This window comes from Zea mays, chromosome 4 (genome assembly GCF_902167145.1).
Source record: "Zea mays cultivar B73 chromosome 4, Zm-B73-REFERENCE-NAM-5.0, whole genome shotgun sequence".
NCBI classification, from domain to species: Eukaryota; Viridiplantae; Streptophyta; class Magnoliopsida; order Poales; family Poaceae; genus Zea; species Zea mays.
The window spans coordinates 208,511,251-208,537,367 of record NC_050099.1 but is presented as its reverse complement, the minus strand read 5'-3'; the positions used below and the strand labels follow the sequence as shown (position 1 = coordinate 208,537,367).

At 43.8% G+C, this 26,117-nt stretch overlaps 2 protein-coding genes and 1 long non-coding RNA gene across 8 annotated transcripts in view; 1 reads left to right on the top strand and 2 right to left on the bottom strand.

The window, feature by feature from the left end:
• LOC103654534 (achilleol B synthase) overlaps positions 1–22,434 on the bottom strand; it is a 28,073-nt gene extending 5,639 nt beyond the window's left edge. For 2 of the 5 annotated variants that reach the window (XM_008681371.4, XM_020552818.3), the window contains exons 1-9: positions 22,124–22,421; positions 18,189–18,278; positions 17,889–18,080; positions 17,441–17,525; positions 15,554–15,720; positions 1,194–1,382; positions 810–923; positions 225–347; positions 28–147 (exon numbers count right to left, since the gene is read on the bottom strand). In XM_008681371.4, coding sequence (XP_008679593.1) covers positions 28–147; positions 225–347; positions 810–923; positions 1,194–1,382; positions 15,554–15,720; positions 17,441–17,525; positions 17,889–18,080; positions 18,189–18,278; positions 22,124–22,330 — 1,287 coding nt within the window. In that variant the 5' untranslated portion in view covers positions 22,331–22,421. Of the gene's footprint in view, positions 1–27; positions 148–224; positions 348–809; positions 924–1,193; positions 1,383–15,553; positions 15,721–17,440; positions 17,526–17,888; positions 18,081–18,188; positions 18,279–20,473; positions 20,672–22,123 lie in introns of all 5 variants that reach the window. The other 3 variants (XM_008681368.4, XM_020552817.3, XM_008681370.4) reach the window with 3 other exon arrangements.
• Positions 2,996–4,823, bottom strand: LOC118477006 (uncharacterized). The gene is made up of 2 exons (XM_035967507.1): positions 4,332–4,823; positions 2,996–4,252 (listed from the first exon to the last, which is right to left on the bottom strand). The coding sequence occupies exons 1-2, from the start codon at positions 4,821–4,823 to the stop codon at positions 3,710–3,712; spliced, it is 1,035 nt and encodes a 344-aa protein (XP_035823400.1). The 3' UTR covers positions 2,996–3,709.
• Positions 20,743–23,675, top strand: LOC103654535 (uncharacterized). Of its 2 annotated transcripts, XR_002750554.1 has the most exons (3): positions 20,743–21,689; positions 23,082–23,197; positions 23,286–23,675. It is a non-coding gene; the product is annotated as an uncharacterized lncRNA (long non-coding RNA). The 2 variants fall into 2 exon arrangements; XR_002269288.2 differs by having other exon boundaries at positions 20,744–21,689; positions 23,082–23,675.
• The last annotated feature ends 2,442 nt before the right edge of the window (positions 23,676–26,117 follow it).

Here is a 26,117-nt window from a genome sequence, read left to right as displayed (position 1 = left end):
CCATATATACATAGCGACTGCACTGACCTGAATTGCTTCTGCTGTAGAATCAGATACAGACCATCCATTGTCTAATGTTGAATGAGCCCATGAACCCTTTGATCTATGGCGGTAATAATTTTCATGGTCGGGTTGGTTTTCAGGGATCTAAAATCATGCATGTCAATACTTTCTATGCAAATATTGTAAAAAAAATTAAGAACATAAGAATACAATTAAATTACCTGCAAACTTTTTATGAACTCATGAGCCTTCCTGAGTGTTGGAGAAAACTCATGAACCAGGTCAGTCGAGCAATATGCTTTGACAATAAAAGCTGTATCCCATGCTTGCGTGCCGTCATACACCTACGATAAACCGGAGAATTAGATTTTTCGCAGTCACCTGATCGAATTGCCATTTCAACATTTAATATTTGCCACATCATTTTTGGATAATTATTAGAGCAGTTTGCTGGCTAGTGTCCAGTGCAACAAGGCAGGATAGCCTGGCTGGATCGAGACCACTTCTTATGCTATTGGTGTATTAATTGTAGCATTACAATATCACCACCTTAGTTAATAGTGTGTTGTGTGCTTACAATATGTGAAGAGTGGGCAAAGTTACATTTAGATAGAGAAAGCAATATATATACCTTTTTATTTTCTTAAATTCACTATCACAATAGTTTTTTGAATGGATATTGGACAAATAAATTGTCTGCTTAAAGTTGAAGGATGAAGATAGGACGTGATTAATCTAATCCATTCTTCTTAACTATGACTAAGGAACCAAAATGCAACCAATACATAGGAATTGTGGGGTGATACCTTTAACTTCATGCCATCTTCAGCAAGCCATATATAATCATAGATCCTTGGAAGGTGCCGCTTGAATGCATCTGAATTTGGATTCTCAACCCAACAACAAATCATATTTAGTGCCTATAAACAGAAAAAAGTATGCTAGTTATAATTATTTCATGACATAAATAGTTCGTTGTGGCGCATTGGAATTAGCTCTGGTCTGGCACCAAATAAATAGAAGTTCGTTGTGGCAGGAATGACCTAAGTCATGACTCAAAATAAATACAAGTTTTGGAGTCAAATGGGAAAGGGAAACAGAACTTCCTCATCCATTAACCCGAAGAATTGGAACTTGACCAATTTTGATGGAAATCTAAAGAAATCAAACAAAATTCTTGCATGCATTACCTTGTTTACTGGGCATACACAAAGGTACCTAGTACTTTCGTCTTCATAATGGATATGATTCATGATGTTCTTCAGTGCTGTATCTCTTAACATCTTAGCCGGCCAAAGATTTAGCAATGGTTCCACGATTTTATTCACACAAGTCCAAATGACGTTTTGCACGAACGTCCTTGGGTAGAGAAGGTCTTCCTGCTCATAATAGAAACAACATGCACGGAATCAAAAAGGTTAGAACTACATATTTTTTTAGTGCACTTCCCATAGTGGTGAAAGTTCTATACAAGCTAATTTCTGATATACTGATATAAAAATGATATGTATGGAAACTCAAAATCAATTGGAGTAAAAATATTATGTACATATATAATGGGAAACAACATAGTAACGGATAAGAATCAAAGAAACAAAGTACTCGATGTGCAACATTAGAAACAAACAAACCATACATACCTACATTGTTGTTATACTTACTGAATAACTACTACCAAAATCTGGCTCTTTGTCGAGTGAATTTTATCAGGCACTCGGTAAAGTTACACTCGACAAAGAATTCTTTACCGAGCAGGACACTCGGCACAGGAAGAACTCGGCAAAGACTGCTTTGCCAAGTGCCCCACACTTGGCGAAAGACGACCCTCGACAAAGGGCCGCCAGCAGCCGTCTGTAGCTAACGGCCGTTAACTTTGCCGAGCGCCAGGAGTTAGCACTCGGCAAAAAAGCTACTTTGTCGAGGGTCACCCAGTCAACACTCGACAAACCATGCTTTGCCGAGTGTCTAAGTTGGACACCCGGCAAAATATTTTTTTCCTAGCCAAACTTTTTATGGTATGTTCTTACACTATGTAGACTTACATGTTCCATTTTGGCATAATTATAAAAGTGTTTGCTATAACTATTTAATTTTGTTCGTTTAATTGAATTGCCTCGGATAATTCAGATTTGAACTGCAAGTCACTCGAAAAATGGAAAACCGTTAATGCAAAAATGATATTCATGTTATTTAGCACAAGTTACGGCCTATTTCAGGAACATACTAGAATTTTCGAGCACCATGCTCACGAAACATGACCGTGAACTTGTCACATAGTTGTTTAAAAATTGTATAAAACACAAACAAAGCCAGAAAATCATGAAACTTGTCGACATGTCATGATATCATATGTAGAGGCTATGATAAAAATTTAAGAATGTTTCAAGAAAGTTATCACGCACTATGTGCAGAAACCTAAGTGGCCTACACATCACACGTATGATTTCATGTGTAGGCCACTTAGGGCGTGTTTGCGACCCTGCACCAAGCTGGCTCGACCTGCCCTACTGGCCCAGCCCCAGGTTGGCATGGCCCAGTTGGTGCAAATCTCTTTGTTTGTGTTGCTGTACAAAATAAGCTCGGCCCAGGCGAGAACATGTTTGTGACCCTTACAGACAGCTGGGCTAAGAGGCCAACTGCCCAACTGCCAAACTGGGAATATGTTTGGCAGTTGGCTGTGGTCGGCCTGGCCCATAGACAGGAAATAGAGATGGACATTGCTAACATAAAAAAGAGATGCACATTGCTGACAGAAAAAAGAGGATTAGAACAACATATGTCAATTGAACAATACAAGCATCAACTGAGTTAGCCTCAGACAAATTTAACTTAACTTCATCAATTATTGTCATTGCTGGCTACAAGATACTATCAAAGAAGTCATATCTATTTTCATGTGATCTTCCTCAGAATAACATATCCATCTGCAACAGGTAGTTGGGCATCCATCTGCAACATATCCATCAAAGAAGCCAGGCAAGATTGACAATAGCAATGATTTTCCTCAGATATAATTGCCATTTTCATGTGATCTTTTAACTTGGAGCATAAGGAACATAGCTGGGCAGCCATGAAACCATGGTATTCATCCAACCCAGCCATCAAGTCATCTATGGTGGATAACAGTTGCATTGGGCATGGATGTGCCCCATGGTTCCATGGCAATAATCACAACATGGTGGAAACAACATAATTTTCAGCATATGCCCAGTACCTCACAATTTAAAGATCATCCACATTAACACGGGCAATAATGACAACATGGTTCCATGGCAATTATGTCATCATAGGCATAAAGGAAAGCACAAGTAAACAGGGGCCTCAGCTGCACTACAACACATCCAATGCAAATGCTCCTCAGATTAGTGTATATAGCATCATTGGCCAAGTAAAAACTTCAATCATAGTATGAAATGTTTGAGCCTTACAATAAAAACTTCAATCATAGTAAAAACTTCAATCATAGTAAGAATACAAATAGTGCCTTACAATAAGTTTGAGCCCAATAGCTTAGGGTTCAAATGGTGTCCACCCAAATGTTACCTATTGTTAGCCACCCTCCTAGGTTAATTAGACAAAAGGACTGGTGGGAGTAAACCAGACTGCACACCAAAATGTCTACAACAAATTATTCCTAGTTGTAGTCAAAAGAGAGAGTGGGCAGGAAGAGAGAGTGGGTGGTGGTGCACACCAACATGTAATTCATCTACATGTAGTAGTTCTTGGCTAGGAAGGTCCTAAGCCAAATGTTTCTATGTGCCTCAGTCATGTGAACAAAGCCCCTGCCTTGAGCCTTGTTGTCCAGGAGGAAGGTGTAGGCAACAATCAGTGCCTCCTCAGAATAGCCAGGCATCTCCATCACAGCTAGGTAGAGGTTACCATCCACATGGGCAGGTCCAGTCTCTCTAAGGGCATTAGCCACATTGTTCACTGCATCAGACATATTGGTCAACATAAGCATCTCATCCTCACTGAAGTTCCCTCTCTTCCTCTTCCTACCCACAGCTATGGAGGGGATCTCGGTGGCCTTGCTACCCTCTCCAACATCAGTTTGTGCTCTCTCTTCAGAGATATAGGTGAAGGCAGGTCCCTCAACCTTGGCAGCAACACTATCAACCTGGTTCTGTCCTAAGGCTTCACCAGAACCAAGTGCAAATTTGCCAGTGGCCATAGCATGGCCAAAAATGGCCTCCATCTCAGTGTAGAACCTAATAGGGCAGTTTAGGAACTCTGCATCTTTTGGATGGTCCTGATCAAGTAATTGAAAAGATAGTGTTTTAGACAAGTAAAAAAAGCAAGGAGACATAGGAAACAAATCATAGTGCTACCTTGCAGTGGCCAAGGTAGTGCTCCTGATCAAGCAAGATAGCATTGGAGTCACTATCCCATAAAGCCCCACTAAGGTCTTTGAGCTTAGACACCCTAGACCATTTTTGCCTCCATTTCCTCAAGTGGTTATACACCTGAGTTGGGCTCACTGCCTCCCCACTGTACTCCTTAAGGGCTTTGGCCACAGAGTTGACATCCTTGTCCTTGAAGACCTTGTCAGGCCTGCTACCATCACTAAGAAGTTGAGCCATCCTCCTAAGAATAAATCCAGAGGTGTTGTTGTTCCACCTCATTGCCCTAGGACCCCCGGGAACAGCAGCAACAAGACCAGCTGCTGCTGGAGCAGCACCGGCACTAGATGCAGTAGCATCATCAGCGTTAGCTGCTGCACTAGCACCAACCCTTATCATCTCAGTCATCACATCAGTAGCTGGGACAAACCCACCCTGATCACCAGCTGGGACTGAAGGCATCTTACCACTGGTTTGCATGTACAAATTAGTATAATAATATCAGCACAACAAGAAGAGTCAAATGGGAATAAAAAAATTGGTCTCAGCCATGTCCATCATATTATTACATTATCATCAAACAAACATGAGTTCCATAGCAGGGTAAACAAACCATCATATCCTAGAGCTTCCCCTCCCTTCCCACATAACATTGCAAATGGCATCCCTCTTTGCAGCCATGGCACTGGATTCTTGGCTCTGGCTACCATTGTCATCTAGTGGATCTTGTTGTGTGCCAGTGAAACCCTCCTCATCAGGCACTATTTCATCAATGCCAAAGCCTAAAATCCAGTTATGCAGGATCGAGCATGCCAACACAAGCTTGACTTGTGTCTTATACTTGTGAAAGGGCTTGTTGTCCAAGATACGAAACCTGTTCTTCAATGCACCTATAGCCCTCTCCACAGTTACTCTAAGTGATGAGTGTCTCAGGTTGAACAATTCTCTTGCATTGGTAGGTCGATTTCTGCTCCCAAACTCACTCAAATGGTACCTAACCCCCCTGAAGGGGGTAGAAAGCCAGTGCGGCATGCATACCCCGCATCTACCAAGTAGAATTTACCTACAATGTGAAATCTACTGTGAGCTTGTGTGACATTGTAGAATTTACCTACAATGTGAACTTGGTAGTGCAATTACCTTGTGGGACAGTGAACCCATCATCCCTCTCAATGGCATCAGCCAGGATAAGTGCATCATGGGCAGACCCCTCCCAGCCAGCTAGAACGTATGTGAACTTGAGGTCAAAGTCCACAGCAACCATCACATTTTGTGTCGGGTTAGTTTTCCTACCCCTGAAAGCTTGCTGCATGTGTCTAGGCACCCTTGCCAGCACATGGGTGCCATCAATGGCACCAATGCAGTCCTAAAAACCATATATGTAAGATAAACGAACATGTGAATATGAACAACTAATGAACCCAAGGTAGGCAAATACCTTTAAATATGGATTCCATCTATAGCTTCCAGTGATCTTTGGGTGAGTGGTAGGGCTAGGTGCCTTGATAAGTTCCTTCCTAAGCTCTCCAACAGCATACAAAACCTGATGAAAGTGCTTGTGTACTGTCTGAATGGACCTCCTAAAGGCCTGGTGCACAACTCTGAACCTTTGGTTGTGACCAACAACATGCAAGAACATGGCAACTTGCTCCTCTACTGACACCCCCTCCCTATCAGTTACCAGTCCCCTCTCTCTAAAGGTCGTGCATAAAGCAAAAAAAGGGGCTCTCTTCATCCTAAGCATGGAAATGCACTCTACATCAGTGGAGTTGTAAATCATGTTGAGGGTCCTCTGTCTGTGAAGTTCACTTTGTTCCCTAAGTACATAGACTAGAGGGTCAGGCTCTACTTCAGGATCAAACCTTTTTCTTTTAAGCCTAGTTGTAACAAATGAAACCATCACTACTGTCAAGGCAGCTGCTTGCTTACACAACAGCTCGCGGCTCAAAGAGGGATCCATCTACATCCATATAACAATGATACAAGAATTAATCTAATCATACCCTGCTTGGCCTCAGCATGTTTGCAAAATGAATCACTAAGGAAAAAGAACACGACTGCATCATCTATATGATACCTCCAAGTGAACGTAAAGGACAACATCATCGACCAATTTAATATAAATCCAAAGCAAACCACATGAAAATCAAACTCGCAGCAGGTATAACATGAACAACACACTGTACCAAACCCTAACTCATGAACCATGAACCAGAAAATAGAACGATTGGGGGTTGATTTCACCTTGGGGTAAAGGTCGTAGCAACGGAGACGGAGCAGATCTAGAAGTATAGGAAGCAGATCGACCAGAGACGAAGCGACGAAGCAGATGCCCAACGCCACGGAGTCCCGGCACCAGGCGGAGCTGGACGCAGCCGCGACGCACAGCCACTCGCCGCCGGTCTCTCACGAGGGAGGGAGGGGGTGGAAGAAGAACGAGCAGCGAGAGGAGGGGAAAAGGAGGGTGCACCGTCGCCATATATAGCCGCAAGAGGATTCACCGGAGCGCTCCTTCCCGCGCGCGCGAAAACCTCACCATTCCCGCGCGAGCCCGCGCGAGCTCCCGCCAGCCACCTCGCCCGCCGCCACATTCCGCCAGTGCGCCGCGCGCAGCCGCGCTCCCAGGAAACGAACCCTAGCCGCGTTTCCTGGGAGCCACCCAGGAGGCAGCCTTTTGGCTGGTTTCAGCCAGGCCGCGAAACGGGCCAGCCTTGCAAACAAGGCTAGTTGTAGCCCACGGGCGCAACCGGGCTACTGGGCCACCCTCCCAAACACGCCCTTAGGTTTCTACACATAATGCGTCACAACTTTCTCGAAACATTCTCAAATTTTTAACACAGTCTCTACATATGATATCATGACATGTGGACAAGTTTCATGATTTTCTGACTTTATTTGTGTTTTATACAATTTTTAAACAACTAGATGACAAGTTCACGGTCATGTTTAGTGAGTATGGTGCTCGAAAATTCTGGTTTGTCCTTAAATCGGTGGTAACTTGTGTTAAATAACATGGATACCGTTTTTGTATTCACGATTTTACATTTTTCGAGTGACTTGCAATTCAAATCTGAATTATCCGAAGAAATTCAATTAAACGAATAAAATCTAATAGTTATAGCAGACACTTTTATAATTGTGCCAAAATGGAACATGTAAGTCTACATAGTATAGGAACATACCACAAAAGATTTGGTTAGAATAAATAAATAAAAATATACTTTGCGAGTGCCCAAGGTAGACACTCGGCAATATGCTAAGTGCTAGGCGTGAGACACTCGACAAAGTTTTTTAAAAAAATATTAAACCACTCTTTGTCGATTGCTTGTCAGTGGGCACTCGGCAAAGAATACTTTTGCCGAGTGCCAGATCCAGGACACTCGGCAAAGAGTATTTTTAAATTAAAAAAGAAAATCTTTGCCGAGTGCCAGATCGCAGGCACTCGGCAAAAAAGATCCATTCATTTTCATTCACCCCCGCCGCCACCGCTGTCGCTCCCCCGCGCGCCACCACTATCGCCCGGCACCACCCCGCCTCACGCCACCACCACTCGCCCGGCCCAACCGCCGCCACCACCGTGCGCCCCCATCGTCGCCCCTGCACGACCCGCGCCTCGCGTCGACGCCCACGCCCGTCCTCAGTACCGACCATCGTCGCCGCGCCGCCGTGCCTCGTCAATTCCCCAGCCCCCGACGATCTCCACTGTCTAGGTATGAATTTCTCAATGATTAGATGATAGGATGTTAGGCTATAGTCTCGTTGAGAATTTGTGATAAAACCTAGGTAGTACTATATAACCCAAACATGTGTGAATGAAACATGTAAATGTAAATGTAGTTTCCATGTAGTATATATAATATACATGTAGTTTGCATGTAGTTATATAGTCTTGTTGTGCTATTTCTCATGGATTAAATATATATATGTGATTGTCGGTCATCGTGCCGTTGAAATATGCGTGGATGTCAGCCATCATGCTGATACTTTTATTTGCAGGTTTTGGAAACCTCCCCGTGCAAGGGATGTGCTGTCGAAATTTTCTATTGATAGACTTCTGTTATTTTTTTTGTAGAAGTATTCCTTGCCGCTGCATGAGAACCTGCACCGCAACACGTCGTCACCACACCGACCCACTAGCCTGACTCCACCGTCACCCTAGGTATAACTTCTATTTCCGCAGCATGGTCATATATCACGTAACCTAGTTAGGCGTCTCCCATTCGAAAGAGATACGGTGTAGATATGCAGATTTTTGCATATCTACAAATGTATCTGTTTCAAATTGTCCACTTTTTTGGACAGTCCGCGGTTGCGTAGATGGTGTTAGTTTCCATGTTCTACTCCGGTTCAAGACAGAGTTTCGCATCACCTCCCTGTTGTTCTTCGGACAGTACACTCTCCCTGCCAGGACATGTATCCGGAGAACAACGGGGAGGTGCTATCGAAACTCTGTCTCGGATCAGAGTAGAGCAGGGAAACTAACCCCGGCTACGCAACCGTGGGTGGGATTAGGACCTATCCTCATCTATTAGAAGGTAGGAATGTAGTGTACTTGGATTACATGTTTATATTAAACTATACTCGATTATATATGTTAGAGGATGGAGGACCATGAGTGGATGTACACGAGTCGTGTACGAAGGAATGGTGTCACCCCCTGAATGGATTAGAAAGACCGATGATTTCGTAGAACGGGCATATGGCAAAGCTGCTAAAGGAGCGAGTCTAGTCCCATGCTCATGCAGCAAATGTGCCAACCGGAAAAAAATCAAAGAAGGCCATGGTAGAACATATTTGGAAGAATGGATTTACTCCGGACTATATTCGGTGGATCTTCCTTAGTGAATCGTATCGTATGAGAGAGGAGGTGGTGAGACAACACGTCGAGAATTATGATGCTGATGAAGGGGTAGCAGATATGTTGAACGACTATCACGAGGCACAGTTCGCCGGAGGATGTACGGAGGATAAGCCAAAGCCGACCAAAAATTCGTTCTAAGACATGTTTGATGCGGCACAAAAGCCCCTTCACGGCCAAACAAAGGTTTCTCAACTAAATACCATTGGGCGTGTAATGGCATTCAAGTCGCAGTACAACATGAGTCGAGATGCATTCAATGGCTTGTTGACAGTTATTGGCAACCTGCTTCTGGAGGATCATGTTCTGCCAAAGAGCATGTACGAGGCATAGAAACTCCTTCGTGCACTTAAGATGACGTATGAGCAGATACATGCTTGTCTGAAGGACTGCATGCTATTTAGGAAAGAATACGTGGAGGCAAAGTACTGTCCGAAGTGTAAATCATCTAGGTTCATGGAGGTAGACTCTGGTGATGGATAGAAGAGGTAGCTCAACATCCCCATGACAATCCTACGCCACCTTTCATTCATGTCGAGAATCCAGCGTCTATACATGACCGAGGAATTCGCGAAACAGATGATATGGCACAAAAATGGCAAACGATACAATGCTGACAAGATGGTGCAAGCATCCGATGGTGAAGCATGGAAACACTTTTATGTCATTCACCGTGAGAAAGCCGAAGAGGCTCGTAATGTACGTGTTGCGCTGGCCACATATGGGTTGAAGCCCTATGGAATGAGCGCTGCCTCGTACACATGTTGGCCCGTGTTTGTTATCCCAATCAATCTCCCCCCGATGTATGCTTTCAAAGACAAAACATATACATGTTGTTGATAATTCCTAGACACCCGGAGAATAAAATGGGTGTGTACATGGAGCCTTTGATTGATGAATTGGTATGTGCTTGGGAGGAAGGGGTATGAACGTATGACCGAGCTACAAAGACAAACTTCAAAATGCATGTTTGGTACCAGTACACCATGCATAACTTATCGGCGTATGGGCTATTCTGCGCCTGGTATGTTCACAGTAAGTTCCTGTGCTCAGTTTGTAAGGAAGCTCTTCGGTTCATTTGGTTGAAGAAGGGTGGCAAATATTCGTCGTTCGACAAACATCGACAATTTCTCCCTCCTAACCATCCATTCTGCCTAGACATCAAGAACTTTACGAAAGGTGTCGTAGTGACAAACCGCCCACCTACAATGATGATTGGTGCTGAAATTCATCAACAAATAGATGGGCTCGTGGCCAATCCAGAAGGTGGTTTTGTGGGATATGGTGAGCAGCATATGTGGACACATAAGTCGGGCTTGACTTGTCTCCCCTATTATGACGACCTGCTCCTTCCACACAACATTGATGTGATGCACACTAAAAAGAATGTCGCTGAGGCACTTTGGGCAACAATTATGGACATTCCTGATAAGAACAAAGGATAATATAAAGGCAAGAGTGGATCTAGCAGCGTTATGTGATAGACAAAACCAAGTGATGAAGCTGCCTAGTGGTCGAAAGACTTGAAGAAGGCCTAAGACAGATTTCATCCTCGACAAGGCCCAAAGGAAGGAAGTACTACAGTGGATCAAGATGTTGATGTTCCCTGATGGGTATGCAGCTAACCTGAGTAGGGGGTAAACTTATCTACTCTGCGAGTCTTAGGGATGAAGAGTCATGACTTCCACATATGGATTGAATGGATTCTTCCAGCGATGGTTCGAGGCTATGTCCCTGAGCATGTCTGGCTAGCGCTTACAGAGTTGAGCTATTTCTTTTGCCAGCTTTATGCAAAAGAGTTATCTCGGACCGTGATTGTAGACATGAAAAGATTGACACCCGTGTTATCGTGTAAGCTTGAGAAGATATTTCCACCCGGTTTCTTCAATCCAATACAACATTTGATTCTTCATCTCCCGTATGGGGCACGAATGGGGGGGGGCATGCAGGGACATGGTGCTATCCAATCTAGAGATGTCTAAAGACTATTTGAAAGAAATGTAGAAATAAATGCAAAATCGAGGCTTCCATTGCAGAGGCATACTCTAGAGGAGGTGTCAAACTTCACAACAACTTACTATGGTGACAAACCGCGAGGAGTGCATAATCCACCCCCTCATTATAATGATGGAGGCAATGAATCGAACCTCAGCATATTTCGAGGCCAACTCGGAAGCGCAAGTGGTTCGACCACTAAGACCCTGAGACATGAAGAGTGGTGTCATATCATGCTATATGTATTTACCAACCTTGAAGAGATGACGTCATATATGGAACAATTTCTTCATGAATTTTGGCATCAATCAAGGGACCCAACTCCATAGGAATATGATACCCTTCTTAAAAAGGGTGCGGGAAATGGATTGCCGAATTTCATTTCCTGGTTCAAACATAAGGTATGTGCTTAGTTTGTCAAAGAGATCCGTTTATGAACTCAATTTAGCGTCTTTTAACTTGCAAATACTTGTAGGGCCAAAGAGATCTGTCTATGAGTGCCAAGTTGGGACAAGTAGCCAATGGCTTTGCTTATAGGGTCAGGAAATATTTTGGTTATGACGTCAATGGATACTGTTTTCGCACAACAAGCTATGAACAAAGTTGGCCCAATCGAAAAACAACGTGTTCTAGAGTCTTTACGCCCGGCCTTGATGAGGTCGAGTATTTTGGACAAATCAAAGAAATCTATGAACTCAATTTTCATGGTTCCAAACCTATTACTCCAATGATATTCAAATGTCATTGGTTTGACCCTGAAGTGATGAGATAGACACATTCTAATCTTGTGATAGTCGAAATTCGACAGGATTCCACCTTACCAGGACACAATATCTATATCGTGGTCCAACAAGACACACAAGTGTATTATCTCACATATGTGTGCCAAACGAAAGAACATCTTAAGGGTTGGGATGTTGTGTATAAGGTATCACCGCACGGTATATTACCTGCTCCAAACGATGAAGATTATAACTTAGACCCGAACACATATGACGGAGAGTTCTTCCAAGAAGATGGGCTAGAAGGGCGATTTGAGATAGACTTAACCGAAGCTATCAGAATGGAAGTAGATATTGAAATGGTTGTTGATGAGGAGGATGATGAGGTGCAAAATGAGAATGATTTAGAATTACTCGAAGGCAATGACATTAATGACGAACTTGTGCCTTCAGATGGTGTTGACTATGAAATGGTTGATAGCGATGATGACACTTATGATCCGGCTAACCCCAACACATATGAAGATTATTTTTATTCGTTGTAATGAAATATTTTTTATTTCGTACCTATTTCTAAATACATATTTTTTATATGTGCTTATTTGCTTACTCTTAATTGCAAGTTGTTGGACAAAGATGGTGGGCGGTGGGATGAGGACATGGAGGGGAGGAGAAGCACTCGTAGGATGGTGTAGGAGGCACAACAGGACGAAGAAGCCCAGCAGCAAGTGGAGCAGCATGCCGCTATCGATGCGGTGTAGCAGGACGACGACGATGCTCAGCAGGACGCCTTAGGTTCTGGTGCCTCAGGTTCGAGGAACGTCTACCTGTGAGTCTCCCTCAGCCCCCCATACTTCGAGACAGGCGGCCACTGATTCGGCCGGATAGGGAGAGGCATGCAACTTTATGTTCTCGTTGCTTGTTCTTATTATGTGTTCAAGTTCATAATATAAACTAATACTTTTTATTTATCAGTTGGATAGGTCTTGGAAGGTTGTGGAAATTGCAGGGGGTCATGGCCACAACCCCAATAACATCCTTGGCCTTTTATGCAGGGAACACTTCCCTGGACTAGTTGAGTACGCCGGAGTGACGGAACCAGCCTACACCTTCGACCACTACGCCATCGCCCCCGATGTAGTAGACTGGGACGACAGGTAATTTAACAACAAGGCGGAGCGGGTGAAGCAAGAGCTATGGGTAAGTCTTACTATATTGTAAAATATACCGCATTCCTTGCACATAATTAAAATAATGTATGGATACATCGTTTTTGTATGCAAGATTTCTTCATATGTAAGGCTGGATACGAGGCCAGGGCGGATGTGGTGGCCACCACGAGCTGTAAGAAGCTCGTCGTGGACATGCACTACGAGGCGCGAATCCAAGCCATCGTCAGCTACCACGGCTTCGTCCTTGGGGAGAAGGTGACCAAGCAGGAGGGTCAAACCATGTCGTTGACTAGGGACCAGTACTTGCAGGTAAATACATCACTTTAATATTCGTGACAAAATTTGCTTAATTTTATCTTCTGATATGTAGTGTACTTGTTTTACTTTGTAGATGATTCCTTATTGGTGCGCCGCGCATCCTTAGTGCTGGGAGCAGGTGGTGGATAGGTGGTGCTCGCCTGAGTGGGACGAGGCACACAACTTAAGTCGGGAACGATGTTTGATGATGCAAGGTCCCTCCCACCACGAAGGCAGTCACAGCCTCGTCAAATATGCAGAAGCATGTGTACGCCCTCTTTTTTATTTAGGTATATAACACTGGTTTAGATGTTTTTTCTAACTATCTCATTAGTTTTCTTGCAGTCGGCGTCACATGGTGGCCAGCCATGCTCCATCTTCTCGGCTTATGCTATGGCCCATAAGGGCAAGGCGACGTCCTACGTCACCTACAACCCGGATGACGGGCCCAAGGCATATAGCAACCCCGCCATCTACAGCCGCCTAAGTGAGTACACTGCCATGGCAAGGAGGTCCATGCGCCAGATTACAATCCGAGGACCGAGGACATCGACGGAGATGTCCTCATGAGAGTCGGAGGAGGCAAGAGGCATGTGTGGTACTGGATTGCTGACGGGGCAATCGACTCATCGCCCACTCCCACTCTGTCTCAGGTGTGAGCAAGGAGCACGATCTCAAGCCCAGCCATACGACCTCGGCAGGACAGCTCACATCATCAGATACAACAACTCCAGGTTAGTTCTTCTGTAACTCATCATTCCTTGAGTTATATACCTTCTTTTGAGTTATTATAACATTGGGTTGAAATATTACAGGCCCAGCTAGAAAAAGAGAGGAGGGAACGACAGGAGATGGGAGGTGAGGATGATGGCAGAGCGGGAGGCCCGCTTGGCAGATCAGCAGAGGATGATAGAGATGTTCCAGTACATGCAGAGCCTTGGCGCCACAGAGGGTATTGCTCCACCACCTCTGTTGTTCCCTCCAGTTGACACTGCTCAGCTCCATACTCCTGTGAGTATCAAAATTCTAGTCCTGCATGATATATATTTTTCTGGTATAACACATGCAATCTCTTCTCTGTGGAGGGACAATCTGGGGTGGCATCCAACAACCCTCATGGATCGCCCAGCCCATCGCTGCACCATTCTAGCTGTCCACCTCGGTGATGATCTTCCCTTAGCTTAGTGGTGATAGTGAGACTTGTGTGACAAACTTGTTCTAAACTTATGTTTGTGAAAAAACTTATGTGTTTAGAGTTGATAATACCTATGCTGGTGAAACTTGGTATGAACATAGACATGTTTGTGAAAAACTTGTGAGATTTGTGTTTTTTTGTAAAATATGTGGTCTCTATTATGTATGTGATGATTTTGTGATGTATATGTGATGATTATGTGATATATGTTTTGTTTGTTTGGATGGAATAGCAAAAACAAATAAAAAGGGGTAATCTGGTCACTTTGTCGAGTGTAACACTCGGCAAAGAGATACTTTGTCGAGTGTCAAGGTCATAGCACTCGGCAAAGAAGGCACACCTGGGCACCGGTAAAGCCTCTTTGCGGAGTGCTGTGGCCTTGACACTCAGCAAAGAATCAACCTTTACCGAGTGCCTACAAATGCACTCAGCAAAGGAACTGACAAAGGGGCCCGCTGGTGATCCCTTTGCCGAGTGCCAGTCCAGTGGGCACTCGGCAAAGAGGGAGCCTTTGTCGAGTGCCACCTAATACGCTTGGCAAAGGACCTATTAAAGGGGCCCACAGGGAGCTTCTTTGCCGAGTGTCAATATAGTGGACACTTGGCAAAGAGTGAGCCTTTGCCAAGTGTCAACACAGTGGACGCTCGGCATAGACTCCGTCGTTACCTAGCGCCGTGACAACGACTTTTCTTTGTCGAGTACTGGCTGACACTCGACAAAGTCTTTGCCGAGTGTCCGATAAAAAGTACTCGGCAAAGAAGTCGTTGCCGATGTATAGTTCGCCGAGCTTTCTTTGCCGAGTGTCACACTCGGCAAAGCCTTCGCCAAGTGTTTTTTAGGCTTTGACGAGTGCTTTAGACACTCGGCAAAGCAACTGTTTTCGGTAGTGAACTACCCATTCATCAATTATGTTTTATTTTCTAAACGATCAAGGGTTACTTTGAATGTAGTAAAAACTCTGTAAAGCTAACCTTAGCGCAAGTATCTCGAGCTTTGTTCCAATCGACCTCATCATATGGTATCTTATAGATTTCATTTCTTATTGATAATATGGTTGGTGTAATTGGCCCCACAAACTTCTTGCCATATAAATAAGCCATTGGCATATATATCAACCGACAGAAACACCAGAATCGCCCTGCATAGGAAAACATCAAGTTTAATTTTAAGAATGGGACATTAAATGTCAAATATCACTAGTAGAAAATAGCTTTATGTCTATGGTGAGGTCTAACTTCTACAGGCGGTTTCGGTTATCAAGCGCCAGTGATATTTCTACTGGCGGTTCCTCAAGAAAAGCGACCGTAGAAATCATATTTCTATTGGAGGTTTCATAAGAAAACTGTCAGTATAAATCCATAATTTCTATGGGTGGTTTCTTAAGAAACATCCACAAAAAATTACTTTTATCTTGATTTTTTAGTGTTTCAAATGACCTCATGTGAAACAACCACCAAAATAAAAGTTGTACATCTCTTAAAGTTATTCAACTTTGTAGTTAACAACTTTTTTGTTTGAATTCGTTTATGACCTCAAATCATCAGTTTACACTCAGTTGGTTATAATATGTGGGCAACAAAATTGCAATCTAAACATGAAATAATTGATAGGTGAAGTGGTACAATAGGTTGTGTACTAGGGTGAGGTTGAGGGTTTGATTCTCATTGGCTATGTAGCATGCAAATTTTGCTTAAAAATGTCGCGGCGCTTGACTTCGATAGACCATGTAATTTTTGTTTTAATTTTAGTTTCATATTTTATTTGTTTCTATGAATTATATAATGCTTAACTATGCTCATCATAGTGCAATGCAATGATGGGCAGAATGTCTTATATGCATCGGATCGTCTCACTGGCCCCACCACTGATGGGTGGGATGCTTACTATGTCACCCGCACCATCACCTAGGCAGAGTACACCACGAGTTTTAGGAGATGGGTGACTTGCGACTTCAACGGAGACAGGCAGGTGGGGGCTCTCCTAATTAATTTCTTTTGCTATTTTTAAAACAAATTTTATATTTCCTGGAAAGAATTACCACTGACAATTTTCTTAATTTAATCGTCAGTGGAAATCGATTTGCATTGGAGGTTCTCATTTACTCGTTGTGAAAATCATTGTTTTACTGGTCCCTAATATTGGCGATTCTGGAAAAAAAAGACAGTGCAAATGGGTTCTGAACCGCCTCTATAGAGCTTGTATATTATGGCAATTTTCTTATGTCATAAGAGGAGAAAGAGTTATTATTAACTATATAGTTTATGAAAATTCAGATTAGGTGTATGTAAATGCCCCAAAATTCATTCAAATTTAAACATAATAATACATTTCAGATCCAAAATATTTTCAAAAATTGGATTACAAAATTTAGACAAAACTATATCATTGAGGGTAAATATTTTGTATGTACTATTATTTCTACATAGGTGACAAGTTCAAATTAGTATTCAGAACCAATTACTGATAATTACAATTCAAAAGCCTCCACACAAATTAATTCTACTGTCCATGTCCTAAAAAAAGTAAATAGATGAGAGCTATTTTATTGTAAAATCCCATTTATTACGAGTGATTTAGATATTCCACAATCGTCAACCTAATATTGGTCAATATTCTTGCGAACTCAAAAGACTTTATCCTAGCAAACATGCGTGACCATGTTCCTATATATATGGATAGACATGATAACAGAAACTGTATTAGTCAGTATAGTATGCAGTAATAAGCTGCTGTAATTAACTAATGTGATAGTAATAACTAGAATAGAAAATTATTACGTACTTGATGTAGCTAGTGACCCTACCTGCCTATGAAAGTTCAGTTATAATTGTTCGAAGAAACAAAAGACATGCATATACCTGGATGGAATGGGAGAGAATATGGAACAAGCCACAACTCAGGAACGATCGAATTATTGCCGTTCCAGTCATATAAACCGATCACCTCCAGTTGGAAAAGAGAAAAGGGATTAATTAGTTCCTTCTTGGTTACTAATTTATACAAATCAAATAGGGTGCAGCTGGAATTCGGCCATCATTCTTTAGAACCGAGAGGAAAGGACGCTCCACATATATAAAACAGATTTAAAACAATGCTTCAACTTTGGCATTTTACTTTAACTTATATATAAATCAACTTGGCATTTTAATTACGTACCAACCCCACTATAACTACCATGCATGGTTCCTGTTGCAGGTGGAACTAACTGAAGGAAACCAAGCACACAGTGTAGTTGTTGGAGTGGGGTCTGCTAGTACGTAGGGCAAAAGCATATATTATTAATTAATTAAAACAAAATTGCCATACCGAGAGCCAAATCTTTCCCCACTGAGGTATTGCCGCCGCACTTCCATGAGACAGAATCCATGCTTGTCCCTTGGCCAAAGCGTCATGCTGCGCACACGCCTCCCCGAGAAGTCTCAAGGTGACATAGTTCAGGCATGAGCTAAACATGGTGCTTGGCCCAACCTCTTGCATGCCCCAGCCACCATCTTCATTCTGCATATGGGATACAATATCAATCAACCAAATAATACCATCACTACAAAGTACAAAGTAGAGTGGTATATAACTGAGCTAGATTTAGTAGTTGTCATGCGTACGTGCCTGATGGTTGTAAATATAGCGACAGATCTCGTGTCGATGCTCTGCTGATAAAACCGTATTGAGTGATCCAGTGACATGTAGTGCAAATACCTGCATAATAAAATACAGAATCTTCATTAAGGTACACGTACGCACGTTGAACGTTATTGCATCAAGCAAGCTACATAACCCTATATGTAATCGTCTGGCAATATATTTGATCAACTTATGGACTGCAGCACATATATATGGTTTTTTTTCCAAGATCTTGTTAAGCACGTCGTTTGTTTTTTTTTTGTTTAAAACGTACCTATATGAGCTATATATGTGTCATGGTTTCGGAAACCGGGTGGACAATAAGATTTATGTTCGACAGGGAGCTAGCATGGACTCTTTCCGAATGGTGAGCCACGGAGGGCTCGAAGGTGGTTCCGAGACAGAGGTAATACTGGTTCAGGCTTGCGCCATAGTCTAGTGTAGTGCTGATCATAATATTGTTTGGAGTATGTTACAGTTGAGTGCTTGTGTGTCGTTGTGTTTTGAAGATGTGGGTTGTCTTGCCCTTTTATAACTCAAGGGTAGACTTTACAATGAGAACTTATATTCTGTCGGGGTGGAGTTCGGCCTCTTGCTTCCGGGCGACGTAGCCCCTACGGTGTCGTCTCCTATATCGCGCGGTGTCGTACCCCTGATATAGCGTCGCGTCTTGTCCGTTCACCATACGGGTTCCTGTAGCTATTCTGATGCAAACGTAGTGGTGTATGTGGGTCTCGTTAAGTCAGCTCGTGGTGAGGTTTAGAGACGTCTTCAGTATAGCTTCATCATCCGCCATCCCCTCTGCGTCACCTTCCATCATGCATAGACGTACGTCTAGTATAGCGTATTGCCCTATTCCTTCTAACGTATGGGTCACTGTAGAGACCTTGATGCTGAGGTCCCCGCAGCAAGGGTTGACTGGTCCCACCGTTCAGCAGGGATACTCTCTACAACGTATTCGACGTCGTGCTTGACAGAGACCCTTCAGTACTGGTCCTGTAATTCGGACATGGCTTGGTGATGATATGTCTCATCGTGCCATCATGGCTTGATAATGCTAGGTCGGCTCTTCCCTTATGTAGATGTGCTCCCAAGGAAGTCGGTTGTCGTCTTGTTGGGTTGCTCGACAGACAGGTTGATCGGTAGCCCGCCTCGTTGGGTTACTCGATAGTATTGCACGGCGAGCGGGTTGGTCGGCAACCCCGCCTCGCTGAGTTGCTCGGCGGGCGGGTTGGTCGGCAGCCCCGCCTTGCCGGGTCGCTCGGCAGTCGTGCTGGTGATCAGTTAGTGGGTCGTCTTCCGGAGACCTTTTGGATCTTTGGGTACCCGATAATATGAAACTAAAAGAGAGTGAGGGTGCATATATACCATTTTTTACAACGAAATGACTGAAGATGATTTATTTAATCACCAATGGTTATATAAAAACTAATCTATACATGCACTAAGCACATGAAAATAGACCTTTGTACCAAAATGTTTTTTTCCGTTGATACTTTTGCCGCCAGTTTTATCAAAACAGTTAGAGCTAGTTTAGAAACTTAAATTTCCTTTTAGATTCTCATACGTTGAGAGAAAAATAAAGCTCATTTTTTTTCTTAATCTCCGGGATTTAAGTTTTTAAACTAGTCATTAATTACTGTTAATACCATGCGGCCCCATGCGCTCACATGTAGTCCCATAGACTGCCACACGCAGAACATGCAGATCCCTGGTTCCATCGGCATTTGTCTATATCCCTGGTTCCATCGGCATTTGTCAATCCTCTATGTTTTTTCGTTCCACGCTCTTTCCCTCTCTACCTAGCCCCACCACAGCTGTCTCATGGGCTCTCGCCGGTGGCGGCAGGGATAGCGACAATGGTGGTGGTGGTGGTGGACTGGCGGTGGTTGCGGTGAGCTAACGTATGCATGCTGCAGCAAAAGTTTTTTTTTTTCTATTTGATTATCAAAGAGGGCGGTGACGATCTCTACTTTGACCACTCACTTTTACTGTGACTGGGAATCCTCTCTCAAGCGTATATTGGGGAGCAAGATTAATGAAAGAGAATTGAAAGGACTAAAATCTTATACTTTTTTAAAATTAAATAAAAAGATATTCTAGTCTCTCTAATCTCCTCCATTCCCTAGCTCCTAAACAAGTCCCAAATAGTGGCGATGATGCATGATTATGTAGCTAGCAGTTCATACTCGATAACATATGATTGAAATATGCACGCACATAATTCCTCCAAACGAAAAGGAAAAACATGCACGTACGTACGTACGTACCATAATAGGCATGATGAACATGACGCCGCTGTAGTCGCAAGGCCAGTGGCCATCGTGTGCTTGTAGAGTAGAGTACTGGGCAAGGGCTCGCCTCAACGACGCTAGTATGGTCTCCTCCGTGACTGCCGCGCCATGTCCGAGTTTGTTGACGCCGGCGGCGGGACCAATGTCCATTTTTAGATGGTCTTGTTTCGCGTACTGCACGCATTACCACGACATATGTCCAATCTATTATCTATTACTACTCTATAAGCGTGTAACGTAGGCGTCCACACGGCCACGCCCCCGCTCCTGCCCCCGTCCCGTGCGTCCCTCTCCGCGCCCACAGCCCCTGCTTCCATCCTAGCCCCCGCCGCCGCGACGACGCTGGTGGCGTCCTCCCCGCGCCCGTGACCCCGCCCTCGTCCTCGTCAATCCGCTCCACCAGCAAGTAAAAAAAGCGGCGTCCCAATCCCACAGTGCTTCCACCTCGACCGCCTATCGGGCTCCCACGCCCATCCCCACTACCTCGTGATCCCCGGCGACGCTGCGGCGCCTCGCGCGGCCATACCCCCGCTCCACCCCGATCCCGCGACCAGCCAGCGCAAGCTCAACCACGCCCCTGCCCAGCCCCGCGCATGCCCGCCGCGACAAGCGCACTTCCTCAGGTGAGACGCTCGCTGGTTCCTCGGTGGCAATGGAAAGCACGCCGCATTCCAGACATCGTCACCAGTTCCTCGATGGAAAGCACGCATCCCGTCATTCTCGGGGCCCCGATCGGCCTCCACAATCCTGACATCCTCGCCCCGCCATCCTCGTCCCCGAGCCAGGCATCTTTCTTACCATCCGAGATCTTCAATCAGCCCAAATTGATGGGTCCTTAAATTATGTTGCTTCAATCACCTTCCATCCCAATGCCGATACCTACCATCGATGAGGATGCCGGTCCTTAAAGATGACCAGTGCGACCTCGATGCCACCAGCCCACAACCCCCATCCTCCCCGGTGCTCTCACAGGAAGACGGTACAGGCCAGCTTTAACTATCTGCATCTTCTCCGACGCACTCAACACCGCTCTACTGTTCATTTGTATGAGGATCTGGATCGTGAAGAGATGGTTTTCCTAATCATGTTCAATACAGCATGCATCCGATCAAACATCTTGATGCTTAACTGTGATCACATAGACATGTTATGGAATGGAAAATACCAATTCCCTAAAGATTTTCGGTTTGAGGTAAGGCTCTGTAGTACATGGATTTTCACATGCAACTTCTATTGATGGTAGGTTTTTTTTCGATATGGATGTAGTCACTTCACATGTCACAATAGAGCCTGTTATTCATCAAGAGAAACAAGGATCTCCTTTCAAATGCAGCAATTTAAACAAGATATGTACGCCGTAGCAACGCATAAGCACCTACGTAATCGTTGTGCACTAATATTTATCGAATAATTTTTACGTCGTCGCAACGCACGGGCACATACCTAGTTATTATATATATACACCACCATGAAGTTAATTAAGAGTGTATTTGGTTTCTAATGACTAATTTTTATTTTTTTATTTTAGTCTTTAAATTGCTAAATACGTAAACTAAAATTATATATTTAGTAATTTAGAGACTAAAATTAATTCCTAAAAACAAAACACCCCTAAATCATGTTTACCTGCATGCGCAAGAGGAGATCCTGCGCCACGGCCCTCTTGTCGAAGCGGCGGCGCTCCGTGAACTCCCGCCTCAGCCTCTCAACCTCGGCGATCTCGTCCTGCGTACCGGCGTCGGGGTCGAACTCCCATACCTGCCTGCCGGTGAAGCCGCTCGCCGACCGCAGCCATGGCCCGCCGCCCTCGCCGCCGATCTTCAGCCTCCACATGATCAGCTAGCTGCCCACAGTCAGTGTTGTTGGCGAGGCTAGCTTTTACTACCTAGCTAGCTTGCACTTGCACAAGTTGTGTGCTTTATTTAGGATGCGCATGCCATATGGAAGACTATTATATAGGGGTCGATCGTCGAGCGTCGGCGAGGTTACCTTAACAAAATTTATTATTATCTATATATGAGCCAGTGTAGTAGAACATTATATATTTTACTACCGGTCATATATGAATCACGATCGAAATATGCCTGAGCTCTAGCCGCATTCGTAATTTCCATACATGAATCACGTACAATTGAAATAACTGCAGGACCCTATTTCAACGTTTTGCCACCCTTTTTCTGCACGGGAGGGGACGGGTGGAGCGAGGAAGTGTAGTTTATTAGTCATCAAACGTTTAAATATCAATTATGTGTATTGTATATAGGTTTAATTAGGTTTAATAAATTTGTCTCGTTTTTTAGTCTCTATCTGTATTATTAGTTTTACAATTAATTATATTCAATACACGTTGTTACCATTCAAATATTTGATGTATATATATATTTGAGCTAGCCTTATGAGCTAGTGGGCATTATTTTGCTCAATAATATCCGTGTTCCAGGCTTTTAGTTTTTATTGTTATCCGGTAGGTTAGCTGGTTAGAGAAATGTCTTGTATATTGGCTGGATCAGATGGCACGAGTTTCTGTGATTGTTGCTATGATATCATATATATACTCTCACCATTTTTTCGTGTCACTCATCAGTCCCATCACAAGTCTCTGTCCGTATGGAAATAATTGGACGCCCCTAAATTCAACTTTTGCCACGCCTTTTTTTAGCACGGAACGGGGCAGGTGGAGCCGTGGAGGCGTGGAGCCAGGTAGAGGAGCAGACGGGGTTCCAAACTTTGATACTTTTATCGATTTGCTCAACTAGCAATCTCTATAACATCTCGAGACTCCTGTCAGTGTGGTGCAGATCTTCTACGATGGTGTTGGCGTCGATTTGAATGTCAATCACTGGAGATGAACCGTCTGGCGATGCTATCTACGGGAGCGAGGACGGTCCGCGGCTCTGTGTCGAACGGTCCACGGCCTCAACGCAGGAGCGACTCCTTCCTTGTGTGCTTCCGAACGGTCCGCGCCTGGGAGGGACCATGTCGGGGAGGAGAGTTTTAGGGATTGTCTGAGGGTCGGCAGGCTGCCCAAGACGTCTCTAGTTGACGCAGAGTCGAACAACAATGAAGAAATAGGTCGAGGGAGACAAATACTAGGGCTAGGCTAAGGCTAGATTACTCTCACTCCTAATGAATGGAAAGAAAAGTGCAAATAAGGTAAATTGATAAGTAGATTTGATTGGATCGATTGTGCAAGCTTCAATTGGTCGTACCCCTTCATCTATATAAAGGTGGAAGTCCGGACCCGTTACAAGTCGGTTCTCGAGTTAATCCCACATGTTTTGCTAACAAATCTCGCAAGAAATCTGGAACCCTAACTGGTTCTGCGCACGCGTGGACGGTCTGCGCCGCTACGGCAGACAGTCCGGATCGCGGGCCATCCAACCTCAGGGTCGGACCGTCCGCATAGTCAGTTTTGGTGCTCAACATATGCCCCCTGCCTTTTGGTGGAGGTTGTTGAACCAAACACATTTGCACTATCAGCACCCTTCGAGAACAATAATTATCACAAGTTACTTTGTTCCCAAAGTAAGCACCAAGCCAGATGCAAGTCATTCGCTTTTCAATCTAATGAGGTGATTATTTAATAGAGCCCTAATGCATAAAGTCGTTTAGGATTGCATATTTCTTGGCAATAACAACTTGATCAATGGTCCAACAAGCACAAAATTGTGGTGTCCCCAGCTCAAATAAGCAAAGGGATTATGGATGTAATATTTGTTCATCGCTGCACCACTCCATGTTTGAACAAGATAATATATTGGCGATGAATAGGCTGGTGGAAACTACCATGGCACCATTGTAGATAGAAGAACAGGCGATACGTGTGGTGTCGCCTTCTAGGCCGTTTTTGCTTTTGTGGGTGATCGGAGTTGCTTCATCGGACGACCACAAGGGACAGCCTTTTCAAAAGCAGGGACGACTTTAACTAGCCAACCAGAGGTTTTAGATGATTTTTGCTTCGACGCACATGTTTCTGGTTGTCGATGCTTGAAGGAACAAGGACGTCACGACCTCTAGTCACTGCTAGACCGTCCGATCATAAGAGTTGGACTGTCCGTGCGGTATTCGGACCGTCCGCGCGTAAGCGCCAGACCGTCCATGATGTGTGGGACATAGAGCTTTAATCGGTTGGCCGATCGTGCTTGCCCCAGTGCCTCCAGTCTGTAGTGTTTGGTTCGCCCTTCCCCACATATTAAGTAGTGTTTGGTTCAGAAGCGAGGTAGAACTTAATGTTCCATTCTACCTTCGATAGTGTTTAGTCAAGGAAGCCTATAACATAGTGGCTTCAAAAAGACAATATTTCCTTAATACGATGAATCCAGTGCTCTCAAAAATTATCGTTCCGTTTGAAGCCCCTTCCTCATAATCGTTGCACGGCATGAAAACAAACTACTCCTTTCATTCTTTTTTATTTGTCGCGGTTTAGTTCGTGGCGATAAATATTTAAGACAAAGGGTAGTCAAATATTCTGTCGCATTTGGCAACATTAAAAGTAAACTTAACTTCTTGTCGGTTCTTTTGCTCCGTCTGTAAAAAAAAACACGCCGAAGGGATAGCCTGTGTTGGCCAAACAAGTTCGACGGTATATACATTTGTGCATTCATCATCCGAACTATCGCGCCCCACTAGATGCATTTATGGTTAGCCGGTTTTAATGCCTCTTTACTTCAGCTTTCACAGCCCAAAGCCCACGGGTGCAAGTGCATTAATGAAAATAACTGTATGTCATCTAATTTCTCTTTTAAGTTAAATCGTAACCCATTAAAATCTAACCCTACCGGTCATTTAAAGTGTTCGGATCTAAGTTAGATCCAAACAGGTCATGGTAGACATATAGACCCTACATATCAGCTTCTATATCTCTTTTCCAGGTTCTGTCTCACCTTCCCATATCTCTGTCGCCGCCATCGCTTAAGTATCTGTCGCTGCTGCTCCCTCGTCGCCGTCGCTCACCTGTCGGCTGTCGCTGCCTGCTCCATAGTTCGAGTACGAGAAAAGAAGCTCATCGAACCAGCCACGACTTGGTTCATCCTCGGTCCTTGCTGGCTTATATTATTTTTATTTGTTTTTTTTTTGTAAATTACATAATTTTTATTTGCTTAATTATGTACGTGGATGAATTTTTTATTTCAATGAAACATTGCTTTATTTTAAACAAAAGTGAGGTCAGAGGCGATGCCACGTTAACGTTTCCCAATGCCAGGGCAACATGCTAAAAACGAGAAATGCTACTAGCTAGACTCATATGAATTTGGTAAACTGTTTATTTCTTAAGCTTTGCATCATGGTATACTTTTCGCGGGCTTTTTTTTGACTAATGGTAAATGTTGTACACTGGTCACTGTGGAGAGCTACGATAGATAACAGTCGGTACGCAGCACCTGCACACGTGGCTGATGGTGCATTGCGTGTTGATCTAGAGCCGATTATGTGTCTTGGATATATAAACTATGGATTTAAACTAGATCCTAATCTATCTTAGAATCAGAACATTTATACAATCGTAACTCCTTATTCTATACAACATACCCTCTTTGTTCTTCCTTCCTCACATATCTTAGTGTTTGGTTCAGAAGCGAGGTAGAACTTAATGGCTCCATTCTACCTTTGATAGTGTTTA

Excerpts from the sequence above, each read along its gene's own strand:
- LOC118477006 (XM_035967507.1), bottom strand. The coding sequence starts at position 4,823 with ATGCAAACCAGTGGTAAGATGCCTTCAGTCCCAGCTGGTGATCAGGGT. Across the intron at positions 4,253-4,331 it reads ACTACCTTGGCCACTGCAAG|GACCATCCAAAAGATGCAGA; the intron begins GTAGCACTATGA and ends TTACTTGATCAG.